This window comes from Trachurus japonicus, chromosome 1, assembly GCF_045865225.1.
Source record: "Trachurus japonicus isolate A0001 chromosome 1, Traja_1.0".
NCBI lineage: Eukaryota > Metazoa > Chordata > Actinopteri > Carangiformes > Carangidae > Trachurus > Trachurus japonicus.
This window is the reverse complement of record NC_140907.1, coordinates 16,367,267-16,384,755: the sequence shown is the minus strand read 5'-3', so window position 1 is coordinate 16,384,755 and position 17,489 is coordinate 16,367,267. Positions and strand designations below refer to the sequence as shown.

The 17,489-nt window shown below is 41.2% G+C and overlaps 1 protein-coding gene across 9 annotated transcripts in view; it reads right to left on the bottom strand.

Annotated features, from left to right (window-relative positions):
- Positions 1 to 1,440: 1,440 nt before the first annotated feature.
- rbfox2 (RNA binding fox-1 homolog 2) overlaps positions 1,441 to 17,489 on the bottom strand; it is a 36,516-nt gene continuing 20,467 nt past the window's right edge. For 2 of the 9 annotated variants that reach the window (XM_085775946.1, XM_085775993.1), the window contains 11 exons: positions 16,053 to 16,259; positions 14,199 to 14,369; positions 13,617 to 13,670; positions 13,372 to 13,464; positions 9,283 to 9,370; positions 8,938 to 8,994; positions 8,683 to 8,827; positions 8,038 to 8,083; positions 5,368 to 5,456; positions 4,980 to 5,052; positions 4,149 to 4,446 (listed from right to left, as the gene is read on the bottom strand). In XM_085775946.1, coding sequence (XP_085632072.1) covers positions 4,402 to 4,446; positions 4,980 to 5,052; positions 5,368 to 5,456; positions 8,038 to 8,083; positions 8,683 to 8,827; positions 8,938 to 8,994; positions 9,283 to 9,370; positions 13,372 to 13,464; positions 13,617 to 13,670; positions 14,199 to 14,369; positions 16,053 to 16,259 — 1,068 coding nt within the window. In that variant the 3' untranslated portion in view covers positions 4,149 to 4,401. Of the gene's footprint in view, positions 4,447 to 4,979; positions 5,053 to 5,367; positions 5,457 to 7,568; positions 7,606 to 8,037; positions 8,084 to 8,682; positions 8,828 to 8,937; positions 8,995 to 9,282; positions 9,371 to 13,371; positions 13,465 to 13,616; positions 13,671 to 14,198; positions 14,370 to 16,052; positions 16,260 to 17,489 lie in introns of all 9 variants that reach the window. The other 7 variants (XR_015035827.1, XM_085775962.1, XM_085775971.1 and 4 more) reach the window with 7 other exon arrangements.

Sequence of the window (17,489 nt, the reverse complement as noted above, 5' to 3'; positions counted from 1 at the left end):
CAACCCCTGCAACTCATTCAGGAGAAAGAGGACCTCTGCTGCAAGGTTGATAAGACTGAAAGACATGAAATCTCTCAAGAAGAGACAACCAAGAACCTCAAAGCAGAGTTTGCCAGTAAGACAGTCTCCTGGTTGAAGGTGATAGAAACGTGCGACTGGAACTGCAGGCGGAGGAAGGCCAAGAAAAGTTAAAGGAGATGATAGAGAATGTCAAACAGAAGGACGTTCTTATCCAGGACGCTGAGAAGACCTCAGATCAGCTGAGGAGCCTAAAGCATGACAACAGTCTTGAAAAAGAGGCAGAGCTTGCCAGGATAGAAGACTCCTGGATAAGGAAAGTCAAAGAGTTGGAGGAGGTGAAAAAAGACGACAGAAGGAGACACAATTCCTCAAGGACGAGAACAAGAAACTGCAGGCAGAAAACCAAATCCATAGGGACGTAGAGAAAACACTGCAGGTAGAGAACAAAGTCTTTAAGAGGGAAGGGAGAAGGAGAAATGAAGAGGAAAACACTGCAGTCAGAGATGTCCTAAAGACGGAGAACAAAAACCTGCATGCCACCAATAATGTGCTGCACCTGCACAAAAACCTTGTTTTTTGTCTAGCATCACCGTGATGTTGAAATTTGATGCTTTGATTGAATGCTGGGCCAGGATGGGAGGGGGCTTGGCTGAAACCTAGCTGTGACATCACAAATTCCTGACTCTTGTTTCAAGGCTCAGTTTCTGAATATGAGCTGTGTGAATATCTGTGTGGACTGAGGCTTTGATGCATTCAAAGTGCCGAGACCTGCTGGAATAGTTAACAGATGGGGTGTTGTCGTATAGCTGACTGGGTTGAGCAGGCACCCCACATACAGAGGCTAGTCCTCACTGCAGTCAAGGGGGTGGATCGGACTACGCGCAGACGTCACTCACAGGCGGCCATATTGGGTCAGGCAACCTGCTCTGGCTGCAGCAGATGGGTGATCGTGATCCAATCATCTGCACTAAAAAAAAACTATTCACAACTCTGTGAAATTTTGTCCGTATATAGCTATTACTTTAACTATTTGCATAATGTTACTATAATGTTATTTTCATAGAAAAGTACATGAATAAAATTATTCGTGATTTTAAGAATGTAGTATCGTAACTGCATTCCTGACGTTCATAACAAAATAAATCGTTTGAAAATCGGTCAAAAAGTTCATCTGACTACAGAGAGGGAAATCTCATAAGAGCACCAAATGCCTGATGAAGTGAGCTACAATATTTTACTCATGTTTTAGAATTTGTGGAGTTGGAAGAGACCAAAACAATGTACACTGACCTAGTATTCAACATAAAAATCAGCACTCACACTGGCAATATGTGTAAAATAATGTGAGAAACTACAAAATATGCTCATCCATTTTACTAAATAAATACATTACCAAAATAAAACAACCTGAAAGCTTGATCACAACAAAACATTTTTATATAAAACATTTTATATGGACATTCAATAACAAAAAAACGGGCAAAATGGCAGTCAAGGGGATATAGACATGACAGAGGGGTAGGACTGGTCATTGAGAAACCATAGCAACTATGAAGAATGGCCACATAGTTTACTATAATACAGTGGCAAGATAAACCACGACATGAAAATGATCTTTGTGCGGCAGCCATTTTGTTTGTCAGCAGGCCTTTTTGCCAAACAGCACTGTGCTCTTGGTTGTGTTAACTAGCTTCAAACTGCTAGCTGCCTGTCATTCTCCATGGAGTTTAGTGGTAAAGAAGAACACATCTGGGCTCGGCTGCTCAGGAGTCAAATATGAAAGACACAAGATTCATGCAAAACTTTTTTTTTCTTTTTTAAAACTTGACAAGACTCGCTCATGCTGGTTTGTCCATGCCTTCAGTGTCTCCAAAAGTCCATCTTTGTGTTTTTTTTTGTTTTTTTGTGTAGCACTCTTCACCTTAGGAAACAGAATGTGCTAGGGGGCTGTTAGTTAGCATCTTTGGCTAGGTTTTCTTTCTTTTCTTTTTTTTTTTTTCCTTTTTTCCCCATTTTGTCCAGAGCACATACTATATTAATATGGAGATTCTGAAAAAGAAATGTTTAATGTCATGACTTGAGCAAATGAAACAGCAGCACATTTAATAGAAAAAAAAGCATCTTGTTGAACTGTATGTTTTTCCAAGCGTGAGAGGTGGAAAACACAACAGTTTGAAATTGATTGATAGTTTAAAAAAACAAAACAACAACAGCAACAACAACAAAAAAAAACGTAGCATTTCCCACCATGACTTTTAGTTTGTTTTTTGTTTTTTTACCGAAATATTAATCTGGGTATGTAACAACTTTAGACATTTTACTGGATATCTTCAAATAAAACTGGAGCGACCACACCGGCCAAGCTGACGTATTTAACCACTGAAATGTAAGGACTCTGCATGATACAAAACTATTGGAATATATGAAAAACAATAAAAGAAAAGATCGCAGTTGGTTTTAAGCAAAGTGCTACAGGCCTATGTTCATTCGTTCCTAATGTCTCAGTCACTTGCAAAATATAGACATGACAAGAAAAAACAAAAAGCCGTTCCAGCCGTTCCTGCATATTTTGAAATACACTTAAATGTAATGCTGGCAGATCCTATAATCAACCAAAAACATGACAAAAAACAAACAAACAAAAAACACTGAATATTTAACTGAGAGAACAAAAGTTTGGTAGTGTTACATGCATACCTCTGCTTTGTTACTAGTTGGGTACGCTCAGGGCTCAAGACCTTGCACCTTTGTGAGGAAGGAATAACAGATATAAATAAAAAACTGAAGATGGAATCAGGTAAATAAAGACAGCAATAGGATTATCAAGGATAATGATAATAACAAAGATTATATATTTATACATACGGCAGAAAAAATGTGCTTTCTACAAATCTTTGGAACAAAAACAAAAAGCCAAAAAAGCCACATTTTGGAAATACAACAGTATAGAAATATGCACAATAGTAAGATGTTTTGCATTTAAATATTTTCTATTAACTGATCGACAGAACCTTTCTTGCTCTTGCTCAGTAATTGCTGTCGGCAGCATCGCGAACACAATTACCAACTAAAGTATGTTTCAGGAAGACTCAGTCAATGTTGAACTTTGCTCTATAAAAGATGGAGCAATGGGGGGTGGGATCCAAATAATAAGTCCCTACATTAAAAGGATCAACAAATACTTAAATTCCCCTGGATTGTGGATCTGGATCTAAATCTAAAACTCAAGTAAATGAGAAATGTTTTTGAGTGTAGTGTTACACTTTCTGTAGTGTTTAGTGGTGACTGCACACAGAGTGTAGTGAAATCCTGTGCATGAGAAGGATGAAGTGAGACTATAGGCCTAGTTGTGTGGTATAGTCAAAAGGTGGAGTATTGGTTTGATAGATGCTCTTTGTCTGATTTCACTGTTTGATCTACATGTCCCATTAACAGCAGTGGCTGCTATGTAGCTGAGTCAAACAAAAATAATGGTTCGAAAAGAATCATAATGAGAATAATTACAATAATAACAATAATAATAATAATAATAATTTGGTAACTTTTTTCTCTAAACTAATTTCTTTGCATATTATAACAATTTTAAGTTTAAAGGTTCACCATTTCCACATACTAAGAAAACTTGAGGTAAGGAACAGCTCTAATAACCCTCCCTCCTTCAGGTTTCGGACGTGATTTCTGTAGCGTTACAAGCCGCCATGTTCTCGCTCTACCAGAACTCAACAAGAATAGAAAACCTCACTCATTACAATCCACCCACGTTGAGGAGTTACAAGATCCCTCCGTGGGTGTTTTATCATTTTATTGACTCTTCTCTTCTGGTTCAAAAATGTTGTCAGATGCTCTTTTTGATGCACCTTCCTGCTTCCTACTGCTCCAACGTTATGTGGACACCTCGATTTCTGGCCTCCCTCTCTTTTCTCCTTTAAACTTGGAGTGCGCATAAGCCACACAGCACTGAGCTCTGTCTCATACATGGTTGACAGCTGTTTAAATGTCAGTTATCCACACACAGCCTTTGGAAGAACATCTGGGCTCCATCCCGAGTCTTGTGCTGCTGAGTGCCGAGGGAATAAGAAGGGGGAGGGCAGGAGGGGGACTATAATACAGCCGTGCAATAGGGAAGGTGGCCATTATAAGTCTTTTTTTTTTTCTTTTTTAATGTAAAGGCCATCCAACAGTCTTTAATACAGCATTCCTCTATTTCTGTAGTAGCGAATATAAGAAAATGTGGGACTGCTCTGGGGAGGGGTCAGATTTTTCTTTGCTGTGGATGACTCCACACTTTTAAACTGGGTGCAGTCCACCTCCACGACAAAAGAGGGAGCTCTTTTAGAGTAATTCAATGGAAGAGATGAGCTCCTGGGAAATGTAGTGTCCTTAGTAAGGGGCAAATCTACTGTAGCCTCCCCTGTACAGTGTGGCCTGTAAAACAACACACATACATTTAGTGAGATACATTTTTCATTCAAGATAACACTGTTCATGAAAATTAATTGACCAAAACCAACAATGAACTGATCTCACACTGGCCTAACAAATCAGAACCAGGTGTGATGATACCGGAAGGTAAACATACTGCCCCCATGGTGCATTGCAGGTAGAACAATGGCTGCCTCCATAGGTAAAAATATATACTAAACAATGTGGATTTTTACAGTAGTTTATGTGTTTCTAAAAACAAATTTACATAGAAGATAGCAATCATGGTTTATTCAGGCCTACAGGTCATCATAGCCGTGCTTGAAATATAGTGTTTTTGTTTTGTTTTGTTTTGATTTCAATTCTGTCTTAATTCATTCACTCATCACCCACTTTTTTACAGACAGGGTAGGGAAGTACTCAGGTGGACAAATGCATTGTTAGTTTTGGTGTATTTACTGAATTTGTTGACAATAAGAAAAAATATAGAATAAAGCAAGATATGTGCTTTAAATATCGGAAATGATATGACTTACCATGGCTCCAACACCATAGGCAGCTGGGGCGAGTGCAGCATGGTAGGGATCTGCCGTGTAAACTCGTCCGTAACTGTCCGAAAAATAATAAACGTTATTCATCTAACACTTAATGCTTCTTCTATGTATGAAAAAGGAGGAATTAAAAGAGCAAATAAAAGACATCATAAGATAAGAGCAGAGAATAAAAACACCATGTGTCAGCTGTTACGTATTGCAGCTAATCTAACCAGGGAAAATAAGTAATGTATTTCTGTCTAAATAACTAATGTACTACAACCTCAGGAAGGATGACGGATATTTTTAAAAGTCACTTTCTGGCCAATGCTTTGTCAAAGGCACCAAAAGGTGCAGGCGCTGGCCTGTCAAAGATGCACCGTCCACTCACCTGTCACTGTAAGCTGCCGCTGCAGCTGCTGCTGCTGCGGGGGTCGCTACTGCAGCCGGCTGGGCGTAACGATACGCTGCATAGCCACCCTGTGAGGGGCCGATGGAGAGGAAAGAGATGGAGAACAGACAGAGCGAAGAGGGCATTGTGTGCAATAGAGGAGAGAGAGAAGAGAGAGGTGGGAAGGGACAGAAAGAAGAGTAAATTCTTGTTAAGAGGGTGCTGTATTTCTTCTGCTGACTAACAGACTAGTAGTGAATCTAAAGGGTTACATTGTGAGAAAAACTGCTGAGAAGAGAGCGGAAGATTAACAAGCAGACAGTCAGCAAAACTGGCTAATCTGGTGCAGTACAGCATTCACAAGGATGTAGCTCAGGCTGTGTGCATCTCCCCCTCCATGGCTAACAAGGGGGGAAAAAAAATTACAAGTACTTTATGTATTTTACTGTTTTATCGTCATTCAAGTACAATATTTTTTCCCAGTGTGCGTTGGGCATGGAGGGAGAGAGATTTCATACCCATTACTGTGCCCCACCCCACTTTCCCTACCAAAAACACACAGTTAAAGAAAGGGGAAGGGGTGGCAGGATGATTGTGTCATTATTTATGTTTGGATGGACAGCTGATGAACAGACACATTAAACTACAGGTGTAAGAAGGCAGTCAGCCAGTCAGATTAAAAAAGGAAAACACACACACGCATACACGCACATACACACACACACACACACGCTCACAGGGCCAGCGACCAATCACTGACAGACACAGCATGCTTTCCCAAAACTCAGAACATACAGTGTATTAGGCCAAACATCCCTATGAAAAAAAAGAAGAATGCAAAAAAAACAAAACACACACCGCTGCATTCTAACCTAGAGAATTGGTCACGACCATGTCCCCACATTCAGGACCACACAGTTGCTGCTATGGGAAGAAGGCTGGACTGGGGGAAGGTGGGGAGGGGGGGGCGGGGGGTAGGTAGGGTGGGTGGGGAGGTTGTGACTGCAAGGAGAAGATAATAAGATGATAAAGACAGAGGAGGAGATAAAACGTGACCCTGAGAGTGGGATAGAAGGAGGAGAAGTAACAGAACAAAGCAAGAGGAACTACAGCTACTGATTGAAGAGGAGACAGAGTGAACAGGGTGAAGGAGGTAAAGAAAGAGTGACAGAAATGGGAGGGAGGGGTCTAGAGGAAGAGAGGAAAGCAAGGGAGGAAATAGAGAGGACCGGGGATGGGGGTGGGGTGGGGGGTGGAGGGGGTCAGCCTTGTAAGTACGTCTGCATGCCGACACTGATTCGGTTAGCATGCCACAAGTGAAACAGATAGGGAGATTCCTGGAAGGGGTCTGAATGAACTGCTGAGAGAACAAATTTTCTTGTCCTACATCCCTCTGACATCTGACTAGTGGATCTCCTCAAGTTTCATTGTCTTATTTATTTCATGTCCTGTTTGCATTTCAAGTATGACAAGTGCAGCTTGCTAATACGTTAGCAGTTGTTCCTGTGTGTGTGTGTGTGTGTGTGTGACATGTATTGTAATGTAATTACATCTTTTAAGGGAAAGTGATGGTGACAACATGTCCTAGGATGGCATCATCTATTTCCCTTTCTTTCTTTCTTTAACCCAAATTGCCCTCACTTTTACATGTTTTGGAACAAAAGTCTGCAAAAATTGGGGAAAGGAAGGAAAGGAAAAATTAAATTGTCAGTTTCTTTGAACATATCTTGTTTTGTATTAAACAAAATGATTATAACACGTTGATGATGCCAAAATGAGTCAAAATACCTTTGTTTTCACACTGAGGAGAAAACATGCATTGCTAGCTGAATGTATTGTCATGGGATAGAGTGGATCACTTGTAAACCACCAGTGCAAAATGTGGCTGAAGAAAGTGGCTGTGACTGCTCAAGTACTGACTTTCCCTGAATCTAATTCACCCAAAAATGTAGATCCAGTTCTCCTGAACAGATTTTGTGAATGAACATTTATATATTGTATGCTCTTTATGAATTCAGATTTAAACTTAATTATTTTCTTCCCCCTTCCGCAACTCCACCCTTGTCAGAATCCAGTGAGTTAGTAAGAAGAAGACAGAGAAGGCATTTCAATCTCAGATGGTCAATAATGTCTAGCAGCACGCAGTCATTGGAGACGAGGAGGATGCACACTGGTTCTCACACAGAGTGTGTAAACCCTACCTGGGGCAATCTGCCACTAATGTCCTGAAACACTAGTCTACAGAGAGAACAGAAACAGCTATTGTCAACCTGGTCTCTCTCTCACACACACATACATACATACATACATACACTCAGAATCACACAGACACACGCTCATAATCACATTGGTACAAACTAGCTCACAAATGCACTGAGACAAACCCTAGAGGAGTCTACTCATGAATGAACACATGATTACAGTAAGTGTGTGCTGGACTGTTGGTGTTGCTATGTATTTGTATGTATAGAATGTACTCTATGAAACTGGGCATAATTTGACAATTTAAAATTGTGTATGAAGAATATTAAATGCAACAAAAAAACACCCAAAAGTACACATCTCTATGGGTTTGGTCTGTGCCATTTCACACTTGAAAAAAAAACCCACAGGCAAGAGGAGGAAAATGTAGGTGAGCGGTGAGGCAGTAGAGGAGAGAGGTATACTTACATAGAGATCGGCTGCACCGTAAAAACCATCCTGATAGGCCATCACGCTGAGAGAGAGACGAGAAAGGAAAGGAAGAAGGAAAAGGAGAGAGGAGCGGTGGTGGAATGTCGAAAACAAACAAAAAGAAACAAAAAAAATGGTGTGATGCGCCACCATGTGGGCATTGCAGAAAACAACAAACAAGAGTGATGGTGGAGGGAGAGAGAGGCGAGAAAATGGTGCCAAACAGATTGTGAAAGAGAGAAGAGAAAGAAGGGTGAGATTATTACACACCGTGCAACATGCAAGACAAAATACCACCTCTTTGTATAGAAATGCGCTGACTTCAGAGTGATACTACTGTTACTGCAGCCGCTGTGACAACGGCCCATTAAGGGAAATCCTATTCTACTTGTATCTATCTTGTTTGAATCCTTACCACTTTTGAGGTACAAGGAAATGGTATTTCAGCTCAGCAAGCAATCAATGTCATTATCTCAATGAAAAATCTATTCAAACACACAACATGCACAATTATCAAGTACTAATTTTAACTATGTGAAGACATGCATTTTAGAGGAACATTTCGGTACGTCTACTTTTCATTGTCATTAGTGCTTTACTGGTGTAGTTATCAGTTTTTATTGATTGCTGATGTGTGCTTACCCCGGGTATGTAGGGATGGCAGGTTGTGGCACAGCTGCCCTGACTGCACTGTAGACCGGCCGCGCACGACCTCGGAGATGAGCGCCCCGAAAGGTCGCAGCAGTGGAAGCAGCTGCTGCCGCTGCTGGGTATGGAAACCCTGGTACTGAGTGAGAGAAGGAGAGAGAAAATAATCAAGATGGATACTGCCGTTTGTGATTTAAAAAAAATAATATTTCTTTTACCCACGTATAACAACAATAAGTGCTGTCCTACCTGTGTAGAGCTCAGGACTGTACATCGCACCAACCATGGGACTCAACTTCCATCCAGCTGGAGTAAAACAAAAACAGCAAGTCAGTGTTACCATATTAAACTACCTTTATTTCAAAGCCTCATGATTATGACCATGTTACTCATACAAAAAGTCTGCAAGTCAAATTTTGAATACAAGCAAACTGTACTGAAAAGAAACTGACAACAAGGATAAAACAATTCATAGTTTTAACACAAATTGGAGTGTGAACTGGCCATAGTGTGACATTTATACTTGAAAAAATAACTGATTTTGTGATATTGATATCGGCCACACGACAGCTAGAACTGTAAAAAATGCAGTACCATATGGAAGTGCAGCGAGGCCCTCTCCGTTAGAGTATGGTGTAGTCATCTTCTTGTTCGTCATCACTCTGGCTGTAGCATTATTGACCTGGGCACCAGAAAAAGTGATCAGTGGCTGATTTAACCCGCAGTATTGAGGAATGATCAGAAAAATGATGCACAGTCCAATTATATTTAAGTCTGTGTTGTATGTTGTCTAAAGCTGAAGAGTTCGCTGACACATAGTAGATATATGATTGGAGTTTTCATATTAATCTTGTACTTGAAGTGTGAGGTGTCATTACACTTTATACGGTTTTCTTTTTCTTATGACAGGCTAATTCTGTTGATGAGCAGCGATGGTATTTGATGCATGCACTTCTTTTGAAGGAGAAAGACACTGAAAACAAGGATCCTGGTGAGTAGTCAGGCAGTTTTGCACACAAACAATGCAACCATTGGCAAACAGAACAAAGAAAACAACAAAATATTTCAGAACAAAGGCATTCAAAAAGAAATCCAAGACCATTATATTGCTACCTTTAAAAAAAGGAGGGAAAAAGAAGGTGAATTAAGCGGCAGATTCATCAGTTGAACACAATGCAAAAAACATCAATCGAAGAGTTCATACAAAATTACACGCAGCCAATCAAGAGCGCATCACATCACCAGAGGTGAGCAAAACTAGCCAATCAGCAAGCATCAAATGCAGCAAGAGACCAATCAAAAAAGGCTGGCAGCCCTCCCAATCAAATACACATCATACAGAAAAAGGAGGCAGGGGAGGGAGAGAGAACGACAGAGAAGAGACAGAAATATAGAGGGATGCAGGAGGAGGAGCCAGTCCACATGAAAAGACACAGAAAAAACATGTACATGGTGTGGAGAAGAGAGAGACAGAGAGAGTGGATAATCCATCCAAATGTGCAATTCCTCTAATGAACAAACAGAAACAACAAGATGCGGTACACACAAACAGAATACATCTGACCGCTTGCCTACATTGGATCTAATGAGCAACGATGGAGAAATGATAAATGGAGCAAGAACGAACACAGAGAGAGAACAGTCTAGATAAAAAGACGGAGAGGATGGGGGATGCAGATATCATTCCTCAGAAACAAAAAACAAAAACATTTCTTAAAAAAAGAAGAAAAAATAAATAAATTCAAATAAATCCATGGTTGTGAAACACTGTCAGGCATTCCAGATCAGTGTCGCACACAAGAAAAACCTCAAAGCACACAACCACCAACACACACCATCCAGAACCAAACTGATCAAAAAGTGAAAGAAGGACACCTCACTACTGAGATCATTAAGAAAAGCTGCCGTTAATTAATGGCTCAGTTTGCTTTGCTGGGGCCTACATCTTAGTTAATGGCAGCTTCTTTCAGTCTTAATAGTCACGGCTGCTAAAAGTGTTCATATTACAAGAACAGATTTGCTCCTAAGTGGAGTACGCTTGCATCCTCTCTGGGGCACACACTATTCACAAGATATATCTTGTATATTATGAATGTTACATCTTAAGAACGACACATCTATAACTGACTGCTGTCTACCGAGTGATACAGAAGTGCTAATGTACACCACGAGATACAGACAGCTATTATCCTCTCTCCGAGTAAAGCTAACATAGCACTCATGCTTCAGCATGCTGTCCCACTAAGGTGCAGATATGCAGCTACTGGCTGACACATGACACAGAGAGATGACATTGTACTATATGGCGTCATACAGATGACGAGAAAGAGAGTAAACCATGCAGGATACAGCTCTGGATATAAATGCTGAATGCAGTTAGAGAGGTGATTGGAATGAATGCATAAGAAGTGGTAGTCATAGTTGTTGCACTTGCAGATAGATGCAGTACATTCAGTTATACAAGTGGCCTTTATAATGCCATGCGGTCAATGGCTAATCTCGTAATCGTTTAATTCACCACCTCCCCGATCAATCACAGGATTAGCCAATCAGGTTCTGTCAATCAATCAATCAATCAATCAGGCTCCCTACAGTAAAGGAGTCTTTCATTTGGGTGTTGGGTGCATTTTATTTCATTTGGACGGATGGGGTGGGGGGGAGGGGTCATTCAAAGATGATGCCATGTGTACACAACTTACCGTTGCCAGGGAAACGGCGTGAGGACACGCGAGCAGTTACCGTGGAGACTGACAACAACAACAACATACAAAAATCATCAGGGAAATAGAGAAAATATATGTAAGAAAGAAATGATGAACCAAAAAAAAGAAGAAAACATAAAACAAAAACGAGGTAATGAAAAGCAACCCCCACCCTGTGGTAGAGAGGAAGTGGTGTAACAGGTCACGTGTCAACAGTCACCTACAAGCATCAGCCATATGACAACAACCTAACCTCTACTGTTGAAAACCCACTAAAACACAGATCATAAAGGTTTAGAAAGAAGGAAACAAATGGAAACAGAAGATGTCAGAAATTTTTATCTAACTTGGGAGGGAAACTACCTGTTATTATTGCCCAGATTATGATCAAGTAACTGACAAAATAAATCACTCAAAAAAAGAAGAAACAACAAAGAAACAAAAAAGAAATCAAACTTAATCCCATTCTCCAATGTTTATGCTACCTGACTACATCACAGGACAGGGAGATGGACAGAGATATGGAGGGAGGGATGGACAGCGGAAATGCAGGTGCAAATGGGGACACACAAACTGGGAGAGACGGACAGACAGACTGGCCTGGTGAAAAAGAGTGGAGAGAGATGGAGGAGAACCAATATATACGAAAAAAGTAAAAAAGAAAAAAAAAAGAAAGGAGAGGGAACGACAGCTATCTATTGCATTCTCTTCACTTGTTCATTCTCTCTCCACCCTCCGCATTTCTAATTCTGCACACCCACACACAGAGACAGAGAAGAGTGCAGGACATTCAAGACCATGCAGAACAGCTTTAGTAGCAAGTAGAGAAGAAGAAAAAATAATAATAAAAGCGTGATTTAAAATCGGGAGCCAGAGCAAATGGCAAAAAGCATGGTGTATTTGATCTCCGAGGCCATTTGCAACTGAAATCCAAGCTCATGCTGACAAATTAAAAGAAAAGAAAAGATAAGATGTCACCACAAAATGCACTTCCATGAGATCTGGTGTTCTTTTTCAGGAGTGGTGGATGCAAGTGTGTGCATAAACAATACTTTTTTTTTTTTTTTTTTAACCATCCATCTTTCACGTCTGAAAACAGCTTTTTGAAGCATCAGAAATGACACCACACTTCTCACGGCAGTCTCATTCCCCAAAAACTGCCCCCTGAAAACGCCCCCATCATGCATCAGTCCTCTTTAAAACATCACACATCAGACATACAAAAAAAATAATAAACCCAGCGACCCAGAGGCACCTGCGTAATATTAAGTGAAAGAGTGAAAAATTCTTCAGACCTCATGATCCATCCATGCAACATATATAGTAGCCTCTTACAGCAAGCACTTTATTTATTTATTTATTTTAGAGGAAAAATAACTGAGAGGCCACTAACAGCCCTTCCAATCATAAAGACAACCATAAACCATAAATGGCCACTTGTCATGATCATGGAAGAAGTGATGATGGTGATGGAGAAGGTGCAGGAAAACAAAAAACAAAAAAAGAGATCCTACATGCTGTGACAGAAGCGGATATCGTCAGCAAACGTTGTCATAGTGACGTCTCACCGGCCATGCCTGTTGTGTAGCCACTCCACCCAGCATGCTTTTTTTTGTTGCAAACCACACAGCTTTTTTTTTAAGATCAAGGTGCAAATGGACAGCCCACGACATCAACGACAAGAACAAACAACAGCATAAACATCGTCAGGAAGTGCCGTCAAAAAAGAGACGTCTGTGTGCGCGGCACCACTGCATCATGCTGCTATAGTGAAGCCAGAGGGGGTTAGAGTTGAAACACATACAGCCATCCGGAAAAAAACACAACAAAAAAACCTTCTCTGGGGCAGAAACAACCAGAACAAACTCATTCTCATTGTCGGACATGGAGGGGAAAACAGAGGAGAAAATGGTCACTGTTTCCAAAAAAAAAAAAAAAAAGAATAAAAAAAGAAGGGGGGGGGTCGAGGGTTGTGAGTTACCTCGATTTTACGTCCTTCCACCAGTGTACCGTGAAGTTTCTCTCTGGCCCTCTCTGCGTCTGCACTCGTCTCGAACGTTACAAAACCGAACCCCTGTGAGCACAAGACACACAAAGACAGAAAAGAAAAGGAAAAAAAAAGGAGGGGGAGAGTGAGAGGATGATGGAGATAGCACTAAGCTTTTTCCTAACATCATTCATGGTTGACAAACCTAAGAAATGAGGTGTTGTTCCAGTTGCACTTACCTTGGATCCCCTCTCATTAAAAATGATCTCCACGTCGAGGATTTTGCCATATTGCTGAAACAGAAAAGAAGAGGAGGAAAATGAAGACGCAAGGATGTAAATTGTACCAGATCTGGCCACAGGGTGTCAGCACTGTTCAGCCATGATGTGCTGGCGCCGAGCCAGCTCTAGTACTCCTTTTTATTTTTTCTCCCCAACATATCTTCCTTGCCTCTGCTCTTTTTGATGCGCCACATTTTAGAGACATTTGTCCTACAAAACAGCCAAACAGTTGTGCACCTGACTCTAAATAAGACAGTCCAAGTGATAGTTTTGGATATTCTGTCAAATGTGACAGAAAACGATTTCTTTTAACTGAAATAAACATGACAGATCCTTATATCTATTTTAAAAAACGTCTCTAAAGGATCATAGGAAATAAACAGTAAAAGGTAATTTGAGGTGAGGAGAGCTGACGTCACTGGATGGGTCCTTTGAGTCAGTATTTTGACGAACTGCATGTTTTTAATCCAAAGCTCCTTTTACCAGGTTGTTGTTACATGAAAGTGCATCGTGAGAAAGGGACAATGTCACACAGCGTACCCCAAACATCTGCCGTAGGTCGGGGTCTCGGAAACGGAAGGGGATGTTGGACACGTGGAGGCGTTTGGGGGTCCCCTTGGCGTCCGAGTCATCCACAGCACTTCCCCCACCCCCTCCTCCTCCTGAGCCGACCCCTGACTGCCCGTCAATCTGGGACGACCCATCAGACTGCAGGGACAGAGGAACATGAAAGGGACACAGAGCTCAGGACGGGAAAACAAATGAGTGATGTCTTAATAGGACTGTGAAGTATGACAATAGAGATGGGGGGAAAATGTTTTCTACTGTTTATGCTGTGGAGGTGTTTATGCCATTATACTGCAAGTTATTTTTGAATGAATGAATGAGTGTTTATTTCGATCACAGCATCAACTTTTCAACAAAACAAATTCAAGGGAGTAACAAATACTATATAGCTGGTCGAAAAGGGTTGCGGCTGAAGCAAAGCTTATAGCTGTGAAGCAAAGCTTATAGCTGAGCTATATTTCTTATATAACATAATGGAATAGCCTGTTTTCATTTGCATATATTGTCAAAATGGTAAATATTCATATTTAAGTAGCCAGAACCTCAACATATTTGTAATTTTTGCTTAAAGAGAGACTATTTATTGATTTTCAAAATAGCTGCCTATTAATTTTACATCTATGAGCTTGATATAATCCATTGACTCATTGCGTCTCTCGATGATCTAGTTGTCTTTGTCCAGGTGGTATTTGTGAAGAATTCCATTAGCCTTTTTTAATTGATAAGCTACCTTGATGAAGCATTTATTGGATTCATTTAATATCCAAACAACATAGTATTGACCATATTTAATCAGTTATTGATGAAAAAATATTCCAACAAGCCACCCCCCCAAATGTGAGGAACAGGATGTGAGCCTTTTCTGTTTAGTCCAATTTTAAATTGAAAATGTTAAGATTTTGTCCTGTTGGTTTCTCAATCAATTTTCAGAAAATTTTAAAATACCATGATAAACACTATATTTGTATTGCAATACACACTGAGGCTTTATTCATACCCCATAACTTGACCTTGCCGAAAACAAGATTAATTTTGTGAAATATGAGAATCTCTTTTTTGCTGAAAGGTAGTTAATAGCAACTCTCACTCTCACTCATATCTGTCCACTCAGGTGTAAAAACAACACAGGGTGTCTGCGCTCAGTAAGTTAATGATCTCGTATCATCGAAATGTCAAACTTGAATTGGGTTGTGTATTTGTAGGACATGGCCAGCCTGAATAAATGCTGCTCAGCTCTTTTAAAAAGAAAAAACATAAACATTTAACTAACAGTGAATCTAGTCTTAAGTTACAGTTTCAAATTTTCTCAAGCCTGAAAAGATGTTTGTATATCTGAACTCCTTACATGTGGTTCAAGAGGTTGAGGTAGTACATTATATTAATGTTACTTTATTGTGTTATGAGTTGATCGTGGTCACATTATATCATTTTAGTTGTTTATTTTAGTAGTTTTTCAATAAATTTTGTTCACTATACAACGCATTTTACTTTCTGTTCCCTTCTCCTGAGAAAGTGCAGAAATTCTTGAATCAAATCAAAAATTTGCGAGCAATCAACCGTGTCTGTGTGGACAGTATGACTGGTAAACTGGGAGTGTTTTGATTTACACTCAGCCACTGAGTCACTGAACGGCAATGGCATTGAATCACTGGGAAGAGTCAAATCAGTCCACCCCTACTTTAGGTTTCATTTATTTTCATTCACTCATTTTTTATTTTTATTTTTTTCAAATCTGTCAACGTATTCCCACACGGTTTCGCTCTCTGTGGCCTCCGAGGCAAAGACCTGATGTGGGCTGCACACCGAGGGAGAGGCTACAGCACTCACTTGGACACTGAGGCTGTTGGCGGCGTTGGCTGCACTGTTCACTGCCCCGCCAGCTTCCACGGGGCCCTGCACGGCCCCCGGTGCGTACAGGCTGCCCCCGTAATCCAGGGCCAGGCCGTTCTGGGGGGGTGGCGGCGGAGGTGGGGGGAATGCGGAGAAGGGTGGGGGTACGAGTCCCTCCTGACCGCCAGCACTATCCTGAGAGCCCTGTTGGAGAAAAGAGAGAGAAGAGTAAAAAAACGAGAGAAGGAAGGTGGGGGTGGGGGTGGGGGTCGGGGGGGTTTAAAGCTTAAGTAGCTGGCTGGCCAAATTCCACAGTATCTTTTACTGAGAGCATCACCCGAACACACAGAGACCACTTTCCTAAGAGCTTCAGTCTAAAAGTCATACAAGCATGGATATTATATTTCCATTTCCTCCTGTGTTTGTGTGCGTGTGCAAATGTGTGCATGTATCTCTGCTACCCCCCACTCATTAAATATTCACTGCAGCCGCATCTATTATTGAGGGTCAGATGCCTCCATGCTCAGAGTGTTGTACAATGGTGAGTGTCGAACGCCCGCACACACACACACACACGCACACAAACGCCTCTGCGCACAAACCACCTTTGACACACAAACACCCACACACCTAAATACTGGCACAAAGACCAACTGTTAGTGAGGGAAGCCTGCCCAAGTATTTTATGGACATTATTCTTACCCCCACCCCCCCCACCACCACCTCTAAAGAAAACACTTGTGTAAGTCGCCAGCGTTTGCGGCTGCGCGTGTAGGAGAACAATACAGGCACCCACAAAACACATGGCGGAGAGACACACAAACATCACACACACACACACACACACACACACACACACACACACACACACACACACACACACACACCACACACACACACACACACACACACACACACACACACACACACACACACACACACACACACACACACACACACACACACCACACACACACACACACAACACACACACACACACACACACACACACACACACACACACACACACACACACACTCCTTGCTGTTGGCAGTGGGGTATGGTTACCCTAAATGGTAACAGTTGTAGAGAGAGAGAGAGGAGGGAGACAGCAGGGACAGGAGAGAAGAGGGGGATGGATGATAAAAGGTGGTGACTGATAGAAGAAGCATGACCTGTCTCTGATCATGGCTGTGCAAGATAAACCCACCAGCACTTATTATAACCCACTTACAACAACAATGGATGCACACTCAGTTGATACCTATTGCTAAGAATGTTATGGACAATATTCATTTATTTATAACAGGACTACGAGTCTGCTGCCACGGCTCTGTGAGGATGTTTCTGAGTTGCCAACATGGCTTAGAAAACGCTACGTTTGCCGACTGATTTTGGTGCTTTAGCTTGAGATAATGAGATGATTAGCACTGC